At 40.2% G+C, this 22,302-nt stretch overlaps 1 protein-coding gene across 2 annotated transcripts in view; it reads right to left on the bottom strand.

Moving 5' to 3' along the window:
* Positions 1 to 22,302, bottom strand: part of LOC132175155 (ADP-ribosylation factor GTPase-activating protein AGD4-like) — a 76,477-nt gene that overhangs the window by 53,080 nt on the left and 1,095 nt on the right. For both annotated transcript variants that reach the window (XM_059587003.1, XM_059587011.1), the window contains exons 2-5: positions 17,610 to 17,686; positions 10,890 to 10,990; positions 2,298 to 2,368; positions 602 to 664 (exon numbers count right to left, since the gene is read on the bottom strand). In XM_059587003.1, coding sequence (XP_059442986.1) covers positions 602 to 664; positions 2,298 to 2,368; positions 10,890 to 10,990; positions 17,610 to 17,686 — 312 coding nt within the window. The remainder of the gene's footprint in view (positions 1 to 601; positions 665 to 2,297; positions 2,369 to 10,889; positions 10,991 to 17,609; positions 17,687 to 22,302) is intronic.

The following is a 22,302-nucleotide window of genomic DNA, read 5'->3' as shown; positions in this document are numbered from 1 at the left end:
GTGGAAAAGCTTCCCATCAGCCTTCGCTTTTTTTTTTGTTCTTCTTCTTAGATAGATTTGAATCCACGACTAATTGAGTTTTGAACACACAACCAAACGAGCTCTGAGCCAATGACCTCGCTTCCTTCTTGTTCTTACAAGGGAAGAGGTGACATTCAACTTAGAGATCATTAGCACCAATCTTTTTTCAATATAATGAAACTTTTTATTCTACTTATCGAAATAAATAATAGAAACTACAACTCCAATACATTAGTATCCAATACATTATATTTCTATTTTTAACTTCTTAGACCAAAATAATAAAAATCAGAATCAGAACTAAAATTTTATGCATTCATGACCAATTTTAATGTTTTTTTTCTTTAAGCAATTGGCCCCCAAGAGAAGGGGGAATGGGAGGTTTAAACTAATGACTTCCACTTCATGAGGCGTATTTCCCAGCTAATTAAGCTACCCCCTTGGAGTTGGGAGCAATTCTTAGTCCAAAGTAAATATCATCCAGAAAAATAATCACCATCTACAGGAGTCATGCTGCAAGGACTGTATCAACTACCAAAATAGTGATTTTCACAACAGCTGTACATGAACAAGAGTCTACCTTTGCATCTTCTAGATCAACAGTCATAAAGTGCATGAGGCGATCAATCAAGACATGCTCTACCTGCGACAAAGATTTGTCAACTTAATATAATATACATTTCAAACAGAAAACAAAAAGGACAAAAAATTTAGCCTTTCCCCATCATACTGTAATGAGTAAAAGTTATTCTTTTCTGTCTTTTCTTTCGTTTCTATTTTTTTTGGTGCGAGGGTAAAAATGCATTGGCCTTCAATTGCTAAGGAGATATGGAAGTGCCTTTCATAGAATCCAATGAAATAATAACATGTTTGCTTATTTGACTTAAGTAAGTGTTGGGCTGACAAATTTAAGCTTCAAAAAGTTATTTGGGTTCTTCATTTAAATTTTGTTGGAAGTATCATTAATAGCATAAGCAATTGTAGGACAGAGGCATAGGACCGCTAAAGACAGAAATCCACAATAATGTTTGCCCAAGTTGGAAATTTGATGTTGATATGCTTTATATGTAGGGGGCTCATTGAGCTCAAACCCTTTTTTTGGTGGAACATTAATCTCAATTGGTTTCCAGGGAACAACACGAATTATCCATTGAGGAGGCTCCCTACCCAAATAGGGATGAGTGTGGAAAGGAACCAACATTCTTTGGCACAAGAGTAATGAAAAAAATATTTACTGATTTCTCAGATCGTACCTTCAATCGCATAAAATTTGTTCCAGGATTATTGTATGGGACAAGTATTTTTGGCCTCTAGGGAACAATCATTTTCTATTCAGGGGTCAAAGTTTCGCCTCCTCACAAGCTATCGGTGGTCTGTGGTTGAGCACAGTGGCCAGCAGATCATCCGTTATCGGGGAGAAGGCTCCGTCTGAGGGTGGAGGGGAAAGGTCGTACGCGGACCTTGGTAGGGGCAGGGCAGTCACCAGAAACCACCTTTGATTGCAAGGCAGTGTGGGTTTTTTAAATTTTAGAGTACGGTGGGGAGGGGTGGTGAGTGCCGGAGATGCGCCGGGTGCAGTGCCAAGGCAATCCAGTTTTTCCACTAGCTCTATTAGAGGTGAAGATCCCAGAGAGGATTTGCAAAAAAAATTGGACTTATGCTCAAGGATTTTTTTTTTAGCCTAAAAAAGGAAGTCAAACATTGTATTGAAAGGCTGGAAGTGGACCAGGGTAGTGAAGGCTGGAGATGCGGTGGTCAAGCCCAACACGTCCTGCCTAATGTGGTATCATTAGAGGGAAAGAAATAATTTTTGAAGACCATAAGAGGATGATGGTGGAACTAATGACTTTTTTCTTCAACACTCTTTACCACTAGACAACTATCTTTGACTTCTTTAATATTTCTACCTTTCATGATTTTCTTGATCTTTCTTCCTTCTCATGGTGAGATATATTTCTTGTATACTTCATGTATACTTGGGTTGTGCCTTTGCGCTTTTTTAATGAATTTCCGTTTACTTAAAAAAAATAAATAAAAAAAATAAAAAACATGTTAAAAAGATCGTATATGAAGCTAAGTGACGCAAAATAGCTTCTAGTCTAATGACTTAACAATACTCTGCCAGAAAGCTAAATGCCATGTTGGACTCACTGATATTAACATAATAGCCATCTCTCGTATACTATCAAACACCATTTGAACTTACCAAAAAAAAAAAACACTATTAAACACCATTTGAAAGAACAATTTCATTGATTGGCAATTTGAGGACTTACTTGAGAACGAAGAAACTCTTTATGAGTAGCAAGCTCCCGAAATGCAGTTATAAACTTGGATATGACCGGACCTGGAACAAACGAACCAGACAAATAGGAAATTACACTATAGCTCCTCATATTGGTCATGTCAACTTAGCAAGCAAGTAGGAATCCTGCATCTGTCAGTACTATAAAAGCTCATTTTGAACGAGATTAGTAACTCATTATCCCTTTAACATGAAACTAGGCACCAGGTGAATTACTTTATAGCTCCTCATATTAAAAATAATACCCATCAAGTGATTGCCAATTATTCAACATTGTATATTAGCCTATAAATACAAATTCGTGCATTTGGTATCTGAATTCTGAAAATGATAATTATTTTTTTTTTTTTTTTTTTTTTTTTTTTTGATAAGTAAGTAGCTGGTTTTATTAAAAGCGTGAGGCGCCCCTAAGTACACTGGATGTATACAAGGAGAAACACCTAACTAGAAAGGGAAAAACGTACAAGGAAGTCGTCATAGCTAAACGAAATCGGGAAAACAAACGCTACAGTCCAAAGATACAGAGTATGGAAACAAAAGGATAAAAAGTCCTCGAAGGACCTCTCCACATCCTCGAAGCACCTATTATTTCTCTCTCTCCAAAGACACCAAAAAAAGCAAATAGGCACCATCTTCCAAACTGCAGCACTCCCCCCTCTTCCTGCAGACCACCAACAGGCTAGCAACTCAAAAACCCGACCAGGCATCACCCAAGATAACCCAAAACAGCCAAAAAAGGCACTCCACAACGCAGAAAAATGATAATTATTTTGCAACTGAAACAGAAGGGGCAATAAATTTTTGCAAGGAAAATGATTGTTTTTTTTATAAGGAATCGAAATATTATTAAAAGTGTAAGACGCCCTCAAATACATAAGAATTATACAAGAAAAAACACCATGCAATAGGAGCCAAAAGAGAGAAAAAACGCACTGTGTACTTAGGGGCGCCTTACGCTTTTAATAAGACTGGTTATTACTTAAAAAAATAAAAATAGGTGCCAAAAGAGAGAAAAATCATCAAAACTAATCACCAAAGGAAAAACAAGAGAGTATTGAAAAATAAATACTTAATCTCCTCTAATGTCCTCTCACGGTCCTTAAAACTTCAGTCATTTATTTCCCTCCATAAACATCACAAAAGGCACAAAGACACCATATTTTCATACAACGGCACTCCGAGTGCTGCCAGCAGTCCACCAACAAGCATACAAGTCGACTACTTCTCTAAGCATAACCCAAGACAGCCCGAATCGACTGAAGAAAACATTCCACAAGGCACAGCAACCTCACAATAGAGAAGGTGGTACACGGATTCCCCATTCCTTTTATACATGCAACATCAATCAACCCAGTGGCGAAGGGAGGGGGGGTTGAGAGGGGGCAAATGCCCACCCCTCACCTCCCAAAAAAGCTCTTTACCATTGGTAAAATAAAAAATTGGATGCTTTGGTTGCCCACCCTTAACTACTAATGAGGGGGCAAAACATTTTTCAAGAAGAGTAAGACGTGCCACTGTGATTTTCTTTTTGCCATTGTTTTAGAGCTTCTGGTAATTAGGTCATACGAAGGTTGAAGAAGAAGAAGGTTTTTTTTTTAATAAGTAAAGATATATTAATCAAAAGCGCAGAGGGGTGCAACCCTAGTACACAGGGAGTATACAAGAGAGTGACTAAGAAGAAGAAAAAGAAGAAGAGAACATAAAAAGAAAGTCAGGAAAGCTGATTCCTAAGGGCGCTAGCCAGCCAGCAGTCCAAGTGAAAAGGGTGTACAAGAAGAAGAGGATAAGGTCCTCAATGTTCCTAGACGAGTCCTCGAAACATCTAGCATTTCTCTCAATCCAGATGCACCACATAAGACAAAGAGGAACCATCTTCCACACAACAGCACTACGAGATTTGCCACCCGCCCACCAAGAAGCATACAACTCCCTGACACTACCAAGCATCACCCAACACAAACCAAACCGAGAAAAAACAGCATTCCACAAGATACGCGCAACTCCACAATGAAGAAAGAGATGATCAACTGACTCCCCATCCGATTCACACATGGAACAACGGTTTATCACAACAATACCTCTCTTTCGAACATTATCCAAGGTTAGAGTCTTCCCAAGCGCGGCCATCCAAGCAAAAAAAGCCACTCTTGAAGGAACCTTAGTGTGCCAAAACGCACTAAGGTTGAAGAAGAAGAAGAAGGTTGAAGACACAATCTTTTATTTTTTTCCAAAACGCAGAGCTTTAGATCTGTTTTGCCAAAGACACCATTTAACTTCTTGTCCCTCAAGAAACTGTGCCCACTTTAAACCCTTTTTAATGAAATCTGCACCAACTTGGAAATCGTGTATTTTTTGAATTGCAACTTAAACTCTAATTAATGGCGAATTCCAAGGAAGACACATTTAGTAGATCGAGGATCAAGTTTATCATAGCCAAGACCCAAGTTATGAACATAGCAAACACACCCAAAAACCTTGAGAGGTAAGGCAAACGGGGGTGAAGAAGAGTATAAGAGCGAATATGGAGAAGCAACATCTAAGACCGAGGAGGGCATCCAATTAATGAGATAACTAGCAGTGAGGACAGCATCACTCCAAAAATGTTTGGGGACATGCATATGAAATAAGAGACAATGCACAACATCCAATAAATGACAATTCTTGCGTTCAGCAACACCATTTTGTTGTGGAGTGTGAGCACATGAGGTTTGATGGATAATGCCTTTATCAGATAAATAAGAGGCAAAAGAACTAGATGTGTATTCTTTGACATTATCAGAACGCAAAATATGAATTTTCTGAGAAAATTGAGTCTTAATCATATTACGAAAAATTTGGAAGACAGAAAATATCTCTTAAGCGATTTTTCATTAAAAATAACCAAGTCATACGGGAAAAATCATCCACAAATGTCACAAAATAATAAAATTTATTGGACGCAATATCCATATACCCACTCCATCAATTTTTTCTTCCTTTCTCTGTTATTTGTTGTACTGATCGTGGCAATTTGAAAAATGGGTTTCATGCCCACAAAACATGATTGAGGGTAGATGGTGGTTGGCCGGCCTGGTTTGTGGTGTTTAGTGACGTATGTGGCTGCCGGCAGGTCAAAGTGATGATTAGAGAACCTGGTTTGTTTCGGCAGCAGCTTAGTTGATGTTGAATCGCTGCCTTGTGGTCGTCGTTTGATACTACAGATACTGTTTTTGGAGTGACCGAAGTGTTCTATCTTCTCTAGCAAGTTCCAGCAAAGATCCAGCGAGTCTCCGGCGAAGCTCCGGCAAGTCTCCGGCGAAGGTTCCTGCTGAAAAGCTTATGTGGCTTATGGGTTTGATATTACCGGCGTCGTCTGTCTGTTCCCGGCGATTTTGGTTGTTTCCAGCGAAGCTCCAGTGAAGTTCCTGTTTGGTGTTTCAACTATATTTCCACTGGTTCTTCCCTCTTTCTCATTATTTTACTGATTGGCATTGGTTTGAGCTGGTTTTTGCCCTTTTTCCAGCATTGTTGCAATGGGTTTTTCGGTTGTTAAGGTTATTTATTTGCTGTATTTCTATGGAGTTTGTTTTGGCCTCTTTGTTGATTGAGATTATGGCCCCTGCTAGTTCAAGTCTTGTTCCAGATTCTGATCTCATCTTCATTCCAAAAGATGAGTATGCTCAGTTCTTGGCCTATAAGCAGGCCACTTCCACTTCCACTGCTACTCTTGCTCAGTCAGGTACTGCATCTCACTATCTTTTATCCTCCACTGGCAAACCATGGATCATTGGCTCTGATACCATGTTAAGATTTGCAGGAGTTTAGAGAGGGAGAAGAGGAGAAGGGGACTGTTGTATTCTCTTGTTATTCAACTTATGTTAACCTAATACAAGCATGCTATTATATATAACTTTAAATTTTTTCATTCGTTAATTTTTTTTTTTTTTTTTTTTTTTTGACTTTGTTGAATTGTTTATTTATTTCGTTAGTTATATTCTTTAATATTTTTAATCAACTTTTGTTCAACTTTAAATTTTTTTCTTACCCCCCTAAACTAAAACCTTGACTCCGCCACTATATCGACCCCAATGACTGGCCACTTCCGAAGATTATCTATGATAAGGATCTTCCCTGGGGCCGCTGACCAAGCAAAAAAGGCCACCCTCAAATGAACTTTTGTCCGCCAAATACTCTTCCAAAGAAAGCGAAAGCCACCATTACAATCCATAACAATGTGGTCTTCTTGGGTTTTGTCTTTGGGTTTAAATTGGGCTACCTATGTATACTTTCGTGTGTACTTAGAGGTGCATTGCGCTTTTTGTGATATATAATATTACTTATCAAAAAAACAATGTAGAAGGATTTAACAACAAACATCCCTGTTTTGGAGGGGACCCACAACAATTTGTCTTTACCTTCCGGTCTCACTCTAGCTAAATAAATATGACACCTTGAAGAATGATGCAAAGACATCAACCTCCCAATCATGAGCCACTCTAGTAAAGCTAATGTTCAATTGAATGGAACCACCAGAAATCTCCCTAAGGGCCACAATAGAAGCATCCATTACACAAGGAATACCAAATAGATCTAAAAGGCGTCCTTAAGGACCAAATCCCCACACCAAATATCATACCAAAGTCTAACCTTAGACCCATCTCCTACCTCAAATTTGGTAAGACTTGAAAACTTACCCCAACCCCTTCTAATATTCTTCCATAACCCTACCCAAATGCCCCAAGAGGCTCATTTGAACACCACCCACCCCATGAATTGCTAAATTTAGAATCCACCACCAATCTCCATCGAGCCTCTCTCAAGCCCATCGCACCAAAGCCATTTTTCTAAAAAAGCACGATTGAACATCAGCAAGTTCCGAACCCTCAACCTTCCCTTTAGAGATCGGCGAGCAAACTTTATACCAACTTATTAAGTGATACTTGAACTCTTCGCCTAACCCACCCCATAAGAAATCATGTTGAATCTTCTCAATACGATTTACAACACCCGCAATAAGAGGAAATAGTGATATGAAGTACGTAGGTAAATTGGAAGTATACTCTTGATAAGGACAACCCTATCACCCTTAGACAAATACATTCTTTTACAACTACCCAAACAACGCTCTATCTTCACAATGACACCATCTCAAATATGCTTGGCCTTATAGGAGTCCCCCAACAGTAGACCAAGATACTTCAAAGGCAAATAGGAAACCCCTCAACCCATAATATCAACCATACGAATATAAGAATAAGCACCACAAATGATGTAGATGACCTAGGTTATCCCCACAGAGAATATATCAAAGTATCATCAACAAACAAAAGGTGAGAGATATCAGTCTTAAACCCCACAGAGAAGCTAGGCAACAAACCTCCACTCACTACAACAGAAATCATCCTTCTCAACGCCTCTATCACAATGACAAACAGTAAAAAAGATAAAAGGTCCCCTTATCGCGAGCCATAGGAACTACTAAAAAACCAATGTCATTCACCACAACCAAGAAACACATAGAGGAAATACAATGAGCTATCCAAGAGCACCACTTCCCCCAAAACTAAACCTCCTCAACATGTACCACAGAAAAACCCAATTAACATGATCATAAACTTTTTCTAAGTACGTTTTGCAGATGCCACCCGGTTCACAAGATCTTAGTCCACTTATCAAGGCATTCATTGGCAATAAGAACAGGATATAGGATCTACCTATCTTGGATGAACGCATTTTGTGACTTGGAAATAATCGTCTCCACCATCTTAAGCTTGTTGGCTAGAATCTTAACAATAATCTTGTTAACTCCATACTGCCTTTGTTCCCTAGTTTAAAACTGGAGGCTGAAACCTTTTGACTACGACTAGCTTCAATAGCTATCAGAATTGCCATAAATTGCTCCTCAAAACCCACACACAAGACCCCCACAATCCAATGGGTCTCCTTCACTCTTTGCAACACCCAATATGAGTACTCCAAACTTTGTTTTTTTTGATAAGTAATGTAGTATATAACAAAAAAAGCGCAAAGCGCCTCTAAGTACACAATAATGTATACAAAGGAACCCAACCAAACCAAATCAAACCAAACCCAATCCCAGAAAAACCCAATCAAACCAAACACCCAACCAAAAAGGTATACAAGAGACCCAACCAAACCCCAAGAAAAGCCCTAGTGCATCTCAGGTGGAACCCTAGTGCACCTCAGGGGGGAATGAAAAAGCATTTTTCAATCCCAAAAATCCCCGCCGACGCCGGCCCTTCACCGGAGAGATGGAGCAATCCAGATTATTGAGCTCCCTCAACCCCTTAACCTTAGAAGCAGAAACGTCCTTAGGAGCAGAAACTTCAACCTCAGCAAGCAGGTCCTTGTTCTTATGCAGCTGCTTTGGGACTTTTTCCTTCACCCTCCGGGTATAAAATAGTTGAGACGAGGATATAGAGGAGTAAATGGGACGGCTAAGACTCCTCCCCATCTCAGCCGCCCCATCGAGAAGGGAAGTAGTCGAGAGAGAAGTGCATCCCTGCGACGAGAACAAGGAGGTAGTAGCAGGGGAATGAAGACCCAGCTCAGCCACCCCAAAGGTAGGCGAGACAGTATAGCCTACTTGAACCTCCACCGGCACAGAGGGAACCGGAACAGGGTCCTTTCCCTTAGAAGACAAGGAAGAATCCTTCAACACCACCGGAGAGGGAGAGACAGCTCTCGGACCAAAGAACCCACGACGAAACAAACCTTTCGCCGGAGAAGAAGGACGAACATCCAGTTCCTCCTCCCCCGAAAAAGGAACCTCCCTATCCCTGCAAAGAGGGCTCGCCGGAGAGTCCACCTCCCAAGGAACAGAGAAGGCCTCCTTGAGAATAGAAAGACGAGCCGAATCAGAAATCTCCAAAGACACAGTCGCACCCAGGCAGGCTTCAGGCATCGAAGAAAGAGAACCCTCCCAGTCCCTGCGCAACGTGCTCACCGGTAAATCCTCCACATAATGGAAAGAAGTAGCCCCCTGAGAGGACCCGTCACCGGCAGACCCATCAATCTCGCCCAAAACTCGCACCGAAGAGAGAGAGAACTCTGCCGGGGAAGACCCATCGCCGGAATCCAAACCGGTAACCTGCAAACTCAAAGAAGACCTAGCCAACGGCTCCAAAACCTCTTCAGAGACCAGAGGAATCCCAGCAGAAACAGAAGGCAATGAAAACGAGACTAAATTATGAATCGAGCCCAGCTTCGAACCCGGAACCAAGTTATGGACTGGATCCGAATAATCCGGATCCAAGTAATGAACCGGATCCAAATTTTGACCCAAACCCACTTCAGAGACCAACCCAGAATCACAACCCAAAACAGAATTTGATAGGCCCAAAAAACGAACCCTTTTACTCTTGCGTTTGGGCTTCGAGACAACCCCAGCACGGACCCGGTCCAACTTACGTTGGATTTGCCCTAGAAGCCTCAACAACCCACTAATACCGATCTTGCCCTTCTTCTTCCTCAAACTCACTGACCTAGCCGCCTCCGCCAGAGGAGAAGGCAAGCTCTCCAACGCAGAGCAATCCACGGCAGAACGCAACCCCATACCGTCATACTCCGGATCCCAACAAAACGATCCCAGAAGCAAATCGAGAGACCTCGGGTACTCAACTGCTATCGCCTCGACGCCCGGAGAAGATCGAAGGACATCCACGAAAGACCTCCCGAAGTCGACCCCCAAAGAAGGAACATCCATGAGAAACCCCGCTGAAGATGGAACCCCAAACTCCGCCGTACCATCCAACTTGATCTGTGCCGCCAACAGTTGCCGAAACTCTCCCGCAAAACGCCGCCAACCCCTCCCAAAGCGTCCCTCCGGAAGCCAAATGACTCCCTTACGACCACCCTCAGCCAACACCGATACCTCCAAGAACCTACCGGCCTTATTACCTCCCCCGTGGACCATCGTGGCCTTATCACCCTCACGGTAAGATTTGGCAATTTCTTCCTTCACCTGAACCTGAATCGCCGCTTCCACCGTTTCCACCAACCACGACGGACACCGAATGCTCGCGAAAATATACCCCACGAATCCTTTTCTCCTTTCCTCCAGACGAAGGTTAGGACACCCAACCTTTGCCGAAAGGCAGAAGGTTTTAGCTTCAAAAGAGAAGCTGCATTCCATAACTAGTACAAATGAGTACTCCAAACTTGAGTAACCAGAATTTTCCAATGCTGCAAGGGGATAGGAACTAAGAGGAGTGCAAAGAGAGGCTTCCTCCCCATTAAAGAGATACACGTCCCCATATAGAGACGGCTTGAACACGAGCTGCCTACTCCATCCACCACAGCCCAAATCCATCTCATCCAAGGACGACAGCTTGTGTTATAATAACAATATCGACAACAATAATAATAATAATGACATTAATTGTCTTTCCAATTGCAATATTCATAATAATAAGAATAGTTTATAAACAAAATTTGGTTGGTGTTTATAAATAATATATAGTCAAATGCTTTACTATTATTTACTAAAAAAGCACCTTTTGGTTACTGACCATTTTCCAAAAGACAAGGAAGTAAAGCAAAAACAACTATTGATCTCAACAACCTCCTATGGATGTGCTAATAGGATCATCCTGGCCACCACCAAATGCTTCTAATGAATCTGCAAAGGCAGTTTCTCCATTAAATTCTTCTCCAAGAGCTGCTCTGTTACAAAAAACCAAAAACAAAACAAAACAATAAATCAGCCGCTTCCCAATGCCATGTCTTCAACCTTAATTTCTAAAAGTGTTGCAAACAAACATAAGGATTTTTTATTATTATTATTAGTACAAACAAACATGAGTATGCTAAAAAATATAAATATAAACCTTGTACGACAGAAATAGGATATTTATTGAAACATGCTACTTTCCTTCTATCCACCTAACAAATTAAGATATTAACTCTACAAGAAGAAAGAGATGTGAAATGGGACAGGATACACAAAAAACTGCCAGTAAGAGAAAGAGAAGGGAGGGGGGGACATGACAAATATGAGATAGGCTGTTTAATCCACGATATTACAGAAGGAACTCTTGCATGTTCAGACACGGGGATTCACCAATGTGGAAAAATATGTAATGCAGACACAATTTTGCAGGGGCTTTACATTTGTAGGAAATGACAATTCTATAAACATCTGGAAAGGCCTGTGGTTCCAGTGCCAAAGGTTTAAACAAAGCCAAATTCTGATTTTGAAAATTTTTTAAGGTTGCGATACCGGTTGATGTGATGTCTCACTTTGTCAAAGTTGGTATGTTAGAGAACGTTTAGAGCTTTGATTGGCAGAAAGCATTTTTAGAATTTCCCTTTCTTTTCTTTTTTTTTGATAAGTAAGCATTTTTAGAATTCCCTATGAAAGCAAGTTCTCATGAAAGGCTTAAAATTCTCCATTGAGAGATTAGTAGTGGGTGCTTTGCTAATTTAATTTTCCCTAACAAATAGACAAATTTCCTTCGTGCAAGAGTGCACACTTGATGAAATCATTACAGAAACCCCATTTCACCACTCTTCTCACATGTGCCGCTAGAAATATGACAGTTTAAAAACTGGAACCTCATAGCAAACCTTTTTTTCATTTTTTAACTATCTTAATATGTTGCGACTATAAAAAGGCCTAGATCCTGTTTGGACTTGGATTCAAGCCCCTTTATGCTTACAAAGAAGACATGGATGTGTAGAAACAAGATTAGCTTCAGGCGAAAAATGGAAAGGCATGTGGTTCCAGTGCCAAAGGTTTAAACAAAGCCAAATTCTGATTTTGAAAATTTTTTCAGGTTGCGATACCGGTTGATGTGATGTCTCACTTTGTCAAAGTTGGTATGTTAGAGAACGTTTACAGCTTCGATTGGCAGAAAGCATTTTTAGAATTTCCCTTTCTTTCTTATTTTTTTGATAAGTAAGCATTTTTAGAATTCCCTATGAATGCAAGTTCTCATGAAAGGCTTAAAATTCTCCATTGAGAGATTAGTAGTGGGTGCTTTGCTAATTTAACTTTCCCTAGCAAATAGACAAATTTCCTTCGTGCAAGAGTGCACACTTGATGAAATCATTACAGAAACCCCATTTCACCACTCTTCTCACATGTGCCGCTAGAAATATGACAGTTTAAAAAATGGAGCCTCATAGCAAACCTTTTTTCATTTTTTAACTATCTTAATATGTTGCGACTATAAAAAGGCCTAGATCCTGTTTGGACTTGGATTCAAGCCCCTTTATGCTTACAAAGAAGACATGGATGTGTAGAAACAAGATTAGCTTCTGGCAGAAAATGTTATAAACTCCAGGTGATTTTTGAACTCCTATCTATAATGCTACACATACTCCTACTTCCCCACACTCATTTCTCGACACTCATAGGTGGCTTTTAAAACCACCATTGGATTAAAATCCAATAAAGATCAATCACAAATTCAATAGTGGTTTTAAAAGCCACATATGGGTGCGGGGAAATGGGTGTGGAGAAGTGGGAGCGTGTATAACATTTCTCATATAATAATGCACATGTAGAAGCACCTTTGAGTGGATTATATGCACCTGATATTTCAAGTATATGGATGCTTCCTGAGCTGGGTTCAATTGAAGAATGATGCTACTGCAACAAATTTTTCCATGGAGCAAATGTAGAGAGAAATACAGTTGTATACTTTAGGTAGGTTTGATTACCTAACTGCCCTGATGATATCAGTGATTCAGGGCAGGGCATAAGGATAAGGTTATGTGGAATGATGTGATCGAAAAAATGGAGCGTCAGATGGCAGGTTAGAAGAGAATGTATCTCTCTAAAGGAGGTCGTTTAACTCTCATTAAGAGTACGCTCTCTAATCTTCCGACTTACTTTTTGTCTCTGTTTCCGATTCCTATGAGTGTAGCTAAAAGACTTGAGAAAGTACAAAGAGACTTCTTATGGGGAGGGATGGGAGACGAGCATAAGCTGCATCTTGTAAATTGGAATCAAGTTTGTCGTCCCCTTCGGTACGTCGGGCTTGGCATTCGTAAGTTGCATCAATTTAATCAAGCTCTCCTGGGTAAATGGCTTTGGAGATATGCTAATGAGAGTGAGGCTCTATGGTATAAGGTTATCAAAGCTAAATATGAAGATCAGGAAGGTGGTTGGTGCACTAAGGAGGTTTCGGGTTCCCATGGTGTGGGCTTATGGAAGCACATTCGGCAAGGTTGGAATTTTTTTGCCAAAGGTATTCGTTATGAGGTGGGGGTGGGTTCGAAAGTTCGTTTTTGGCATGATATTTGGTGTGGGGACTCCTCTTTGGACTCCTCTTTGAAGCATGCTTTCCCGTCTTTGTACAGCATAGCCAGATACAAAGAAGCTTGGGTGAAGGATAACTTTATTTGGAGGAATGGAGTTGTCGAATGGAATGTCATTTTTGTGCGGTCAGTACAGGATTGGGAGATGGATTTGATTTCTTCTTTCTTTGACCGGTTGTACTCGTACAAGATATCCATAGGCTCTATGGATTGTATTCGATGGTCTTCGTCTAAGAAAGGCAATTTCGAGGTTAAGTCTCTCTTCAAGGCCTTGTCCAAATGTGACCATGAAGTGTTTCCTTGGAAGAGCATTTGGTGTACTAAGGTGCCATTGCAAGTGGCTTTCTTCGGGTGGATCGCGGCCTTAGGCAAAATTTTGACTCACGACACCCTGCAGAAGAGGAACCTAGTGGTAGTGAAATGGTGTTGTATGTGCGAGAAGAATGGAGAGTCGGTCGATCATCTTCTTCTCCATTGCGAGATCGCAAGTGTTCTTTGGCATACTATTTTTGATCGGTTTGGGCTGCTTTGGGTCATGCCTTGCAAGGTGAGGGGCTTGTTCGATTGTTGGTGGTCGGGAGGAAGTTCTCGAAGCGCAGTAGTGTGGAAGATGATCCCTTTGTGTCTTATGTGGTGTATTTGGAATGAAAGGAATGCTAGATGCTTTGAGAACTCCACTAGGACTATAGAGGAATTGACTCATTTTTTCTTCTTTACTTTGTATTCTTGGACGGCCGCTTGGCTAGCTCCTATAGGTATTAGCTTCTCTGATTTTCTTTTTCATTTTTCTCCCTGTTAGGCGCTCTCTTTTATACTTCCCGTGTATGTGGGTTGCGCCCCTCTGCGCTCTTTTATATCATATTTACTTATCAAAAAAAATATATATATATCAGTGATTCGGCTGAAGCAATGGCTTGTTGATTGTAATATTGTCTATTGAAAGTAAATGTGACTCTGCTCTGAAGAGGAGTCACTGAATTTCATGCATGCTATCCAAACCAATACTGAGGTAAATCAATGAACATTAGATGCCATGACAGCTAACATCAAACTTACTGAATTTCCTAAACATAAATGAAAAACTCAATCAGTTCCAAAGATGTTGGTTTTATTACGACCCCATGAAAATTCAATGGTTCAATGTGCAAGTCAAGCGCCCTTTCAGGTTGTTTCAAGATAATCGAGTTCTGGATCCAATTTTACTATCTGCTCTTTAATACAACTTCGGTACTAATTCTGCAATCCTTTCTCACTGTTTTTCTTGCTTTTTGCTATTATTTCCTTGCTTTCTAAATTTTTTTTTTTTTTGATAATTAATGTGAATATTATTGAAAAAACGCAGAGGGGCGCAACCCTAATGCAAAAATACATACAAAAAAACCCCTACGGAATATACAAAGAGAACATATTCAAGAACTCTTCATAGTCGGGACATCAATACGGTGGTGAGCCAACGCCCACAAGTGTAGCATAGATATCATATTCTGCCTCATCCCATCCACCGAACAGTACTCCTTATCCTCAAAAGTTCAGGCATTCCTCTCCTGCCAAATACACCAAATGGTGCACAAAGGAACCATCCTCCAAATGAATTTAGAGATAGCCCTACCCCCCACCCGATTCCAGCAAGCAAGCAAGTCGAGGAAACTTTGCGGCATGACCCACTCAATACCAAACAAAGTAAAAACATAGTTCCATAACCGAGTAGCCACTTCACAATGAATCAACAAATGATCTGCGGACTCCCCATTCTTCTTACACATACAACACCATTCCACTACCACAATACCCCTCTTTCACAAATTGTCATGTGTCAGAATTTTGCCAAGAGCCGCAGTCCACCCAAAAAATGCCACTCGCGAGGGCACCTTAAAGCGCCATATACTCTTCCATGGGAACACCTCACAACCTTGAATGGACAAGGCCTTATAGAACGACTTCACCTCAAACATACCTTTTTAGACAAGGACCAGCTACTGCTTTCTATATTCCTTTCCTACTGCTTTTCTTGCTTTTCGATTGTTTTGGTACTGCATCACCCATTTTCAAGCATGAAGTAAAACTAATGGCCTCGAAAATGCCATCACCCATATGGCTAAAAACTAGCTTCAAAAATGTCTAAATTCTAATTACTATGTAAGTCAATGGCTTTTCCCTCAGTTGAATATAGAGGAAGCCATGTGCAAGCAATCTGAGTTGCATGAAGAAGACAATTTCTCCGGTTGAAATATTATTGATTAATGCATTTCACTCCTACTAAAGTCCCAATAATATAATGAAAGGAAAAAATTTCATGGTAATCAGCTTGAGAACCTAGGGGACAGCAAAATCAAACTGTCAGCTGAATACAACCCAAGAAAGGCTGCTAATTCCAGAACCAACTCAAAATTGTCTAAGGAGGAGTATAGGGTACCAGATTGTCAACAACTCACATCCAACATTTTTTTTTGATAAGTAATGTATTTTATTAAAAAGTGTACGGCGCCTCTAAGTACACAGGCAATATACACAAGAAGCTCCAAACGAGCAAGAAACCCAAACCCCGACGAGCCCTCAAACTCAAACTCACATCCAACTTATTCACACCCAATACACGAGTTACAAGAACAAGAGGCCCCCTTTTAACTTTTGGTGGTATTTTTTTTTTTTTTTGATAAGTAAATATGATATAAAAGAGCGCAGAGGGGCGCAACCCACATACACGGGAAGTATACAAGAGAGCGCCTAAGAGGGAGAGAAATGAAAAAGAAAATCAGAGAAGCTAATTCCTATAGGAGCTAGCCAAGCGGCCGTCCAGGAATACAAAGTAAAGAAGAAAAAATGAGTCAATTCCTCTATAGTCCTAGTGGAGTTTTCAAAGCATCTAGCATTCCTTTCATTCCAAATACACCACATAAGACACAAAGGGATCATCTTCCACACTACCGCGCTTCGAGAACTTCCTCCCGACCACCAACAATCGAACAAGCCCCTCACCTTGCAAGGCATGACCCAAAGCAGCCCAAACCGATCAAAAATAGTATGCCAAAGAACACTTGCGATCTCGCAATGGAGAAGAAGATGATCAACCGACTCTCCATTCTTCTTGCACATACAACACCATTCCACTACCACTATGTTCCTCTTTTGGTGGTATGATGTACCAATGAATGGCACCTTGATTCAATCCCTCAGGGCTGGCCCTCACAACCGCTCTCCTAGAGCATTAAGCACCATACCAATTAATCTCCACCTGTTGCAGATATCTGCTCACATGCCTTCACTGAGAGGAAGCCACCCAAAGGGTAATTGTCAAGTGTGTACTCTTGATGTCCTATCAAAGTCCAGAGGAGTGCCATCTTTTGATGCTATCAATAGATTAAGATACCATCTAATAGTGCACCCAAAGGATTCTTGCACAAGTTGAGAACAGGGCCAAACAAGCTTATCTCAAGCTTGGTGCCATGTATTAAAGGGTGAGATTTTGCAGCTATAGTGGGTTACCTCGCCATTGTTGCCAACTTATTCACAAAGTGGCTTGCAGTTGCACTCTAGGTAGGTGTCAGCAAGGCACATCATTCTGCATGTATTGCCTGCTTACTGGTGCAGAGCCACGCTAAAATTGTAGTACTCACACCTGGAAGGCATTTTTGGGTAATGTCATTGGCTGTTAATTCGAAGCCATCTGTCCCACATGTACACACTCCTACAAAAGACCACAAGTGCCTATTTGCCTAATTCAAATGGCACCTCCTCCACCCGTAAGAAAGGAGGAGAGGTGGTTTTCATGAGTTCAAGACCCTATAGGTCAGTGTATAACTCAGCAATTGAAGAAAAAAAATGGGGAGGGCAAGAAGGTGTCGTTCACTTTATAATTTAGCATTTGCGCTTCAATTCAATTCCCTTCTGTGATAACACTTAATCAAATCTTATTTCTATTGGGAATACTAGCAAAATCTAATCAAAATAATTTCAGGAACAATTAGGTGATAAAATAGTTGGTGAGATATGCAGACAGGGAATATCCTGAGTGACTTACATAAGCTTCTTAGAACCCTTATATAGACTTTGGCAGCGATCTTTCAACTCATCAGCTGTCTGTTCTAGAGAATGCATCTGTTCAATAATGGAAAATAAAAAATTAAGATAAGTATAACCACTTTTCTCCAAATAGAAAATCAAACAGTGAATAATCTTTAGAATAAATGCATCATCCATTTTAAATAGACAGTAACTAATCCATGAATGAATAAGTCATCAGCTTTAAATGATTAGCAATCTTAATTAATAAATGAGCACACCAGAACAACACTAGTTTTTTTTTTATATATAAGTAAAAGAAATTTATTAAAAGCGCATGGGACACAACCCAAGTACTAAGAAAGTATATAAAAAAATTAAAAATAAAAAAATAAAAATAAAAACCCTAGCAAATCAAGGATGATAAAAAAAAAAAGGGTTAAAAATCTACAAAGCTAGAAACATGGAAAAAAAAAAGGAAGGGATCCACTTAAATAGGGATTTAAGAAAACAAATATGTAGATCCAAGCTCATCTTCTCGCAATCATCGAAGCTTAGAGCATTCCGTTTTCTCTAAATACACCACATTAAAAATGAAGGGAGTACACTCCAAACAATATTGATATCATTCCAACCGAACCTTATTTTCCAACACTTCCTAAGATCCATTACCTATCTAAGCATAACCCACTTTACTCCAAACATCTAAAATACCATATTCCACAAATCTATCACAACATCACAATGAAGAAGATGATTTGGGTTTCCTCACTCTTTTTGCACATACAACACCAATCTATCACTATGAAGTGACACTTGGAGTCTCCAAGCGGTAATTAGCGATTAAAGGTTATTAGGTGATTAATAACTGCCCCCGCTTGTACACCCCTACTTGGAGATTATCCAAAGTGAGAATTTTCCCTAGAGATGTCGTCCAAGTAAAAAAAAAAAAAAGAGTTCAACCTCAAAGGAGCCTTAGTCCTCTAGATGCTCTTTCAAGAGAAGACGAGTCGACATTGGGAAGAACTTTGTAAAAAGATTTGACCTCAAAAGATCTTTTCGATGAGGTCCAACATAACTTATCATCACATCCCCAACCCAACCTAACAGAATACAAAACATTGAAGAGAGAGGAGACAAAGTCCACCTCCCAATCATGCACCGACCTGATAAAATTAATATCCCAATGAACCACATCATTGTTAACAATCCTAAGGTCAGCCACCAGAGCATCCCTATTCCTTGCAAGGCAAAACAACCCCTTCCTAATGTGTTTTCAAAGACTCAACCCATAAGAACCAGTGACACTGTTAGTGCACAAGCCACCCGCCAAACACGCATACTTTATTATATTCACTATCTACCATCAAAAGCCTCTGTCTTCATAACAAACCTTCATAACCACTTTCCCAATAGAGCCTGATTGAAAGTAATCAAACTCTTGATCTCCAACCCACCAAGCTGAATAGAAGTACAAACCTTCTTCTAATTAATGTGGAATTTAGACTCATTTTCCAAACCAGCCCACAAGAAATCCCTCAACAATTTTTCCAAACGATTAGCAACACCAACTAGGATAGGGAAGAGGGAAAAGATATAGGTAGGAAGGTTTGAAAGCATGCTCTTAATCAACTTACTCAACCACCCTTAGACAAGTGAAGGATAGTAGGTGGCTGGAAAGGGATTTTGAGGAGATTGAGGTGTTCGGGGTTGTCAAGCATATGAATGGCGACAAGTCTCCAGGTCCTGATGGCTTCTCTATGGGTTTTATTAAGGCATGCTGGTGGCTGATAAAAAGAAGACTTTATGGCTGTTTTTCGAGAGTTTCACAGGAAAGCAAGTTTTCAGAAAAGCCTAAACGCATCTTTTATTGCTCTCATTCCTAAGAAAGTGGGGGCTGTGGATCTTAAGGACTTTCGCCCGATAAGTCTTATGGGGGTAGTGTTCAAACTTATCGCTAAGCTCTTAGCGAATAGATTGAAAACTGTGTTGTCTAAGATAATCTCGAAGTCTCAAAATGCTTTTGTCAAGGGGAGGCAAATTCTAGATTCGGTCCTTATAGGGAATGAATGCATCGATAGTCGCCTTCGATCCAGGATTCCTAGTTTGTTATGCAAGCTGGACCTTGAGAAGGCATATGATCATGTGAATTGGGATTTCTTACTGCACCTTCTACAAAAATGTGGTTTTGAGGAGAAATGGAGAGAATGGATTGTGTTTTGTATCTCTATGGTTCGCTAGTCAGTTTTGGTCAATGGAGAACCAGCAAGCTTTTTGGATTCGACAAGGAAATCCTCTCTCTCCTTTGTTATTTGTTATTATCATGGAGGCGTTGAGTAGAATGATGGTGGAAACTGAAGCTAGGGGGCTGGTTGTAGGTTTTTCTGTAGGTCCTGTGCACAATCCTGGTATTAGCGTTTCGCACTTGTTGTTTGAGGATGATACATTGATTTTCTGTGATGCGGATGAGGAACAACTTCGCAATTTACACTGTCTTTTCCTATGTTTTGAAGTTGTTTCAGGTCTAAAGAAAAATCTGCCAAAGACAGAAATTGTTCCTATTGGGGAGGTGCAAGATATTGATTTGTTGCTAGTATTTTTGGTTGTCAGGTGGTGGGCTTACATATGAAGTATTTGGGGATTCCTTTGGGGGCGCATTACAAGGCTTCCACAATCTGGAACAGTATGCTTGAGACCATGGAAAGGAGGTTGGCAAGGTGGAAAATGGGTCTTTTATCAAAAGGGGGGAAGCTTACGCTGATTAAGAGCACTCTTTCTAGCATACCAACCTATGTGTTATCTCTTTTCCCCATTCCATCGAGTGTGGCAAACAGGGTAGAGAAGATGCAAAGGAATTTTTTATGGGGTGTTACCAATGAGGAGACAAAGTATCACTTAGTTAAATGGTCTCTAGTTTGCTCTCCTTTGCAAAGTGGTGGCTTGGGGATTAGAAATCTGCGTAGGTTTAATCAAGCTTTATTGGGGAAATGGTTATGGCGGTATGCTGCAAAGAGGGAAGCTTATTAGAGGAAGGTAGTTGAAGCAAAATATGGGAGTATGGATGGAGGTTGGTGTACTAAACAGGCTAAGGGGTCTTTTGGTGTTGGGGTTTGGAAGCATATTAGGAGAGGGTGGGAGTCTCTTTCTAAGTTCATCACATTTGAAGTTGGAGATGGATCCCAAATTAGGTTTTGGCATGATAATTGGCGTGGAGATCAACCATTAAAGGAGGCTTTCCCAGAATTGTTTCATATTGCAAGAAACAAAGAGGCTTGGGTGAGTGATAATATGCAGATTTTGTATGAGGAAGTTCATTGGAATGTTCCTTCTTTATGAGCGGCTCAAGACTGGGAAGTAGAGGTGGTGATGGCTTTCTATGGCAAATTGTATGAGACCCGGCACCATTTGGGGGGTGTGGACCGCATTTGGTGGATTCCTTCCAAGAGAAAGCTTTTTGAGGTTCAATCATTCTTTGGAGTGCTTTCTTCTTCTTCTTTGGAGAAGCACGAGGTGGGGAGCTCTTCTTTTCCATGGAATAGTATATGGAAGGTGAAAGTTCCGCTTAGAGTTAGTTTTTTTGTGTGGACGGCTACTCTGGGACAGATCCTCACTTTGGATAATCTTCGCAAGAGAGGTTTGATCGTGGTTGGCTGGTGTAGTATGTGTAAGAGGAGTGGTGAGTCTATCAATCATCTCCTCCTCCATTTTGATGTGGCACGTGCTCTTTGGAGTGTTCTTTTTTCCCTTTTTGATGTGAACTGGGTAATGCATGGTAGGGTTATTGACCTCCTATATTGCTGGAAAGGCCAAAGAGGTAATAAAATGGCGATGGAGGTGTGGAGAATGGCTCCTTTGTGCCTTATGTGGAATATTTGGAGGGAGAGGAATGCTCGATGTTTTGAAGATAAGGAAATGACAACGGCGGAGCTTAGCAATAGGTTTCTCAAATTGTTTTTCCTTTGGGCGGGAGCCTTGAACATTCCTCAAGTTTCTACTATGCATCAACTTGTGGAATTGTGTTCTTCTTTTTATCTTTAAAGGGGTGTGTATCTTTGTATACTTTATGTGTACTAAGGTTGAGTCCCCCTGCGCTTTTTAATGAATACTTATTTATCAAAAAAAAAAGTAAACTCTTTTCCAACCAGCTAATCTTCTCTCCATTTTCAATGATTCTTATAGTTTTTTCAATGGTTCAGATTTAATTCCACTCCCCCTCTCTTTCTTGTGAAAAAATTGAAATTATATTTGGACCGTTGAAAAAATTACACAATTTTTTTTTAGAACACCTAAGCCAATTTTTTTTTTTTTTGAGAAGCAACTATTGCCTTTTGGTAAGTGAAAAGATCCAGATTTGTTTTTGGGAAGCAGCTATTACAATAATTACTGAGAAAGTTATTGTGAAGATGAAAAATGTTGTTGCCTAGGTACATATTTGTTGTTTACAAGCGATAGAAAGAAAAAATAAAAATAAAATATTGAGATTACAATCGTCTAGAATTTATAAAGAATGGGAAGACAAGTGCTAGGGATCGCCCAACCACTTTTACAGCAATTTCAAGAACAAAAACATCAATCCAAGCAAAGAAAATTCACCATATTCAAAAGGTTCAACAAGACAATGAAGAATGTGCATTCCAAATGTCACTATTTTTGCGTCATCCAAAGCATCTTTCCATCAGGTGCATAATAGAGCTTAAATTCTATTTGCACCT

Source organism: Corylus avellana, chromosome ca1 (genome assembly GCF_901000735.1).
Source record: "Corylus avellana chromosome ca1, CavTom2PMs-1.0".
In the NCBI taxonomy this organism is placed as follows: Eukaryota; Viridiplantae; Streptophyta; class Magnoliopsida; order Fagales; family Betulaceae; genus Corylus; species Corylus avellana.
This window is presented reverse-complemented; position numbering and strand designations above follow the sequence as displayed.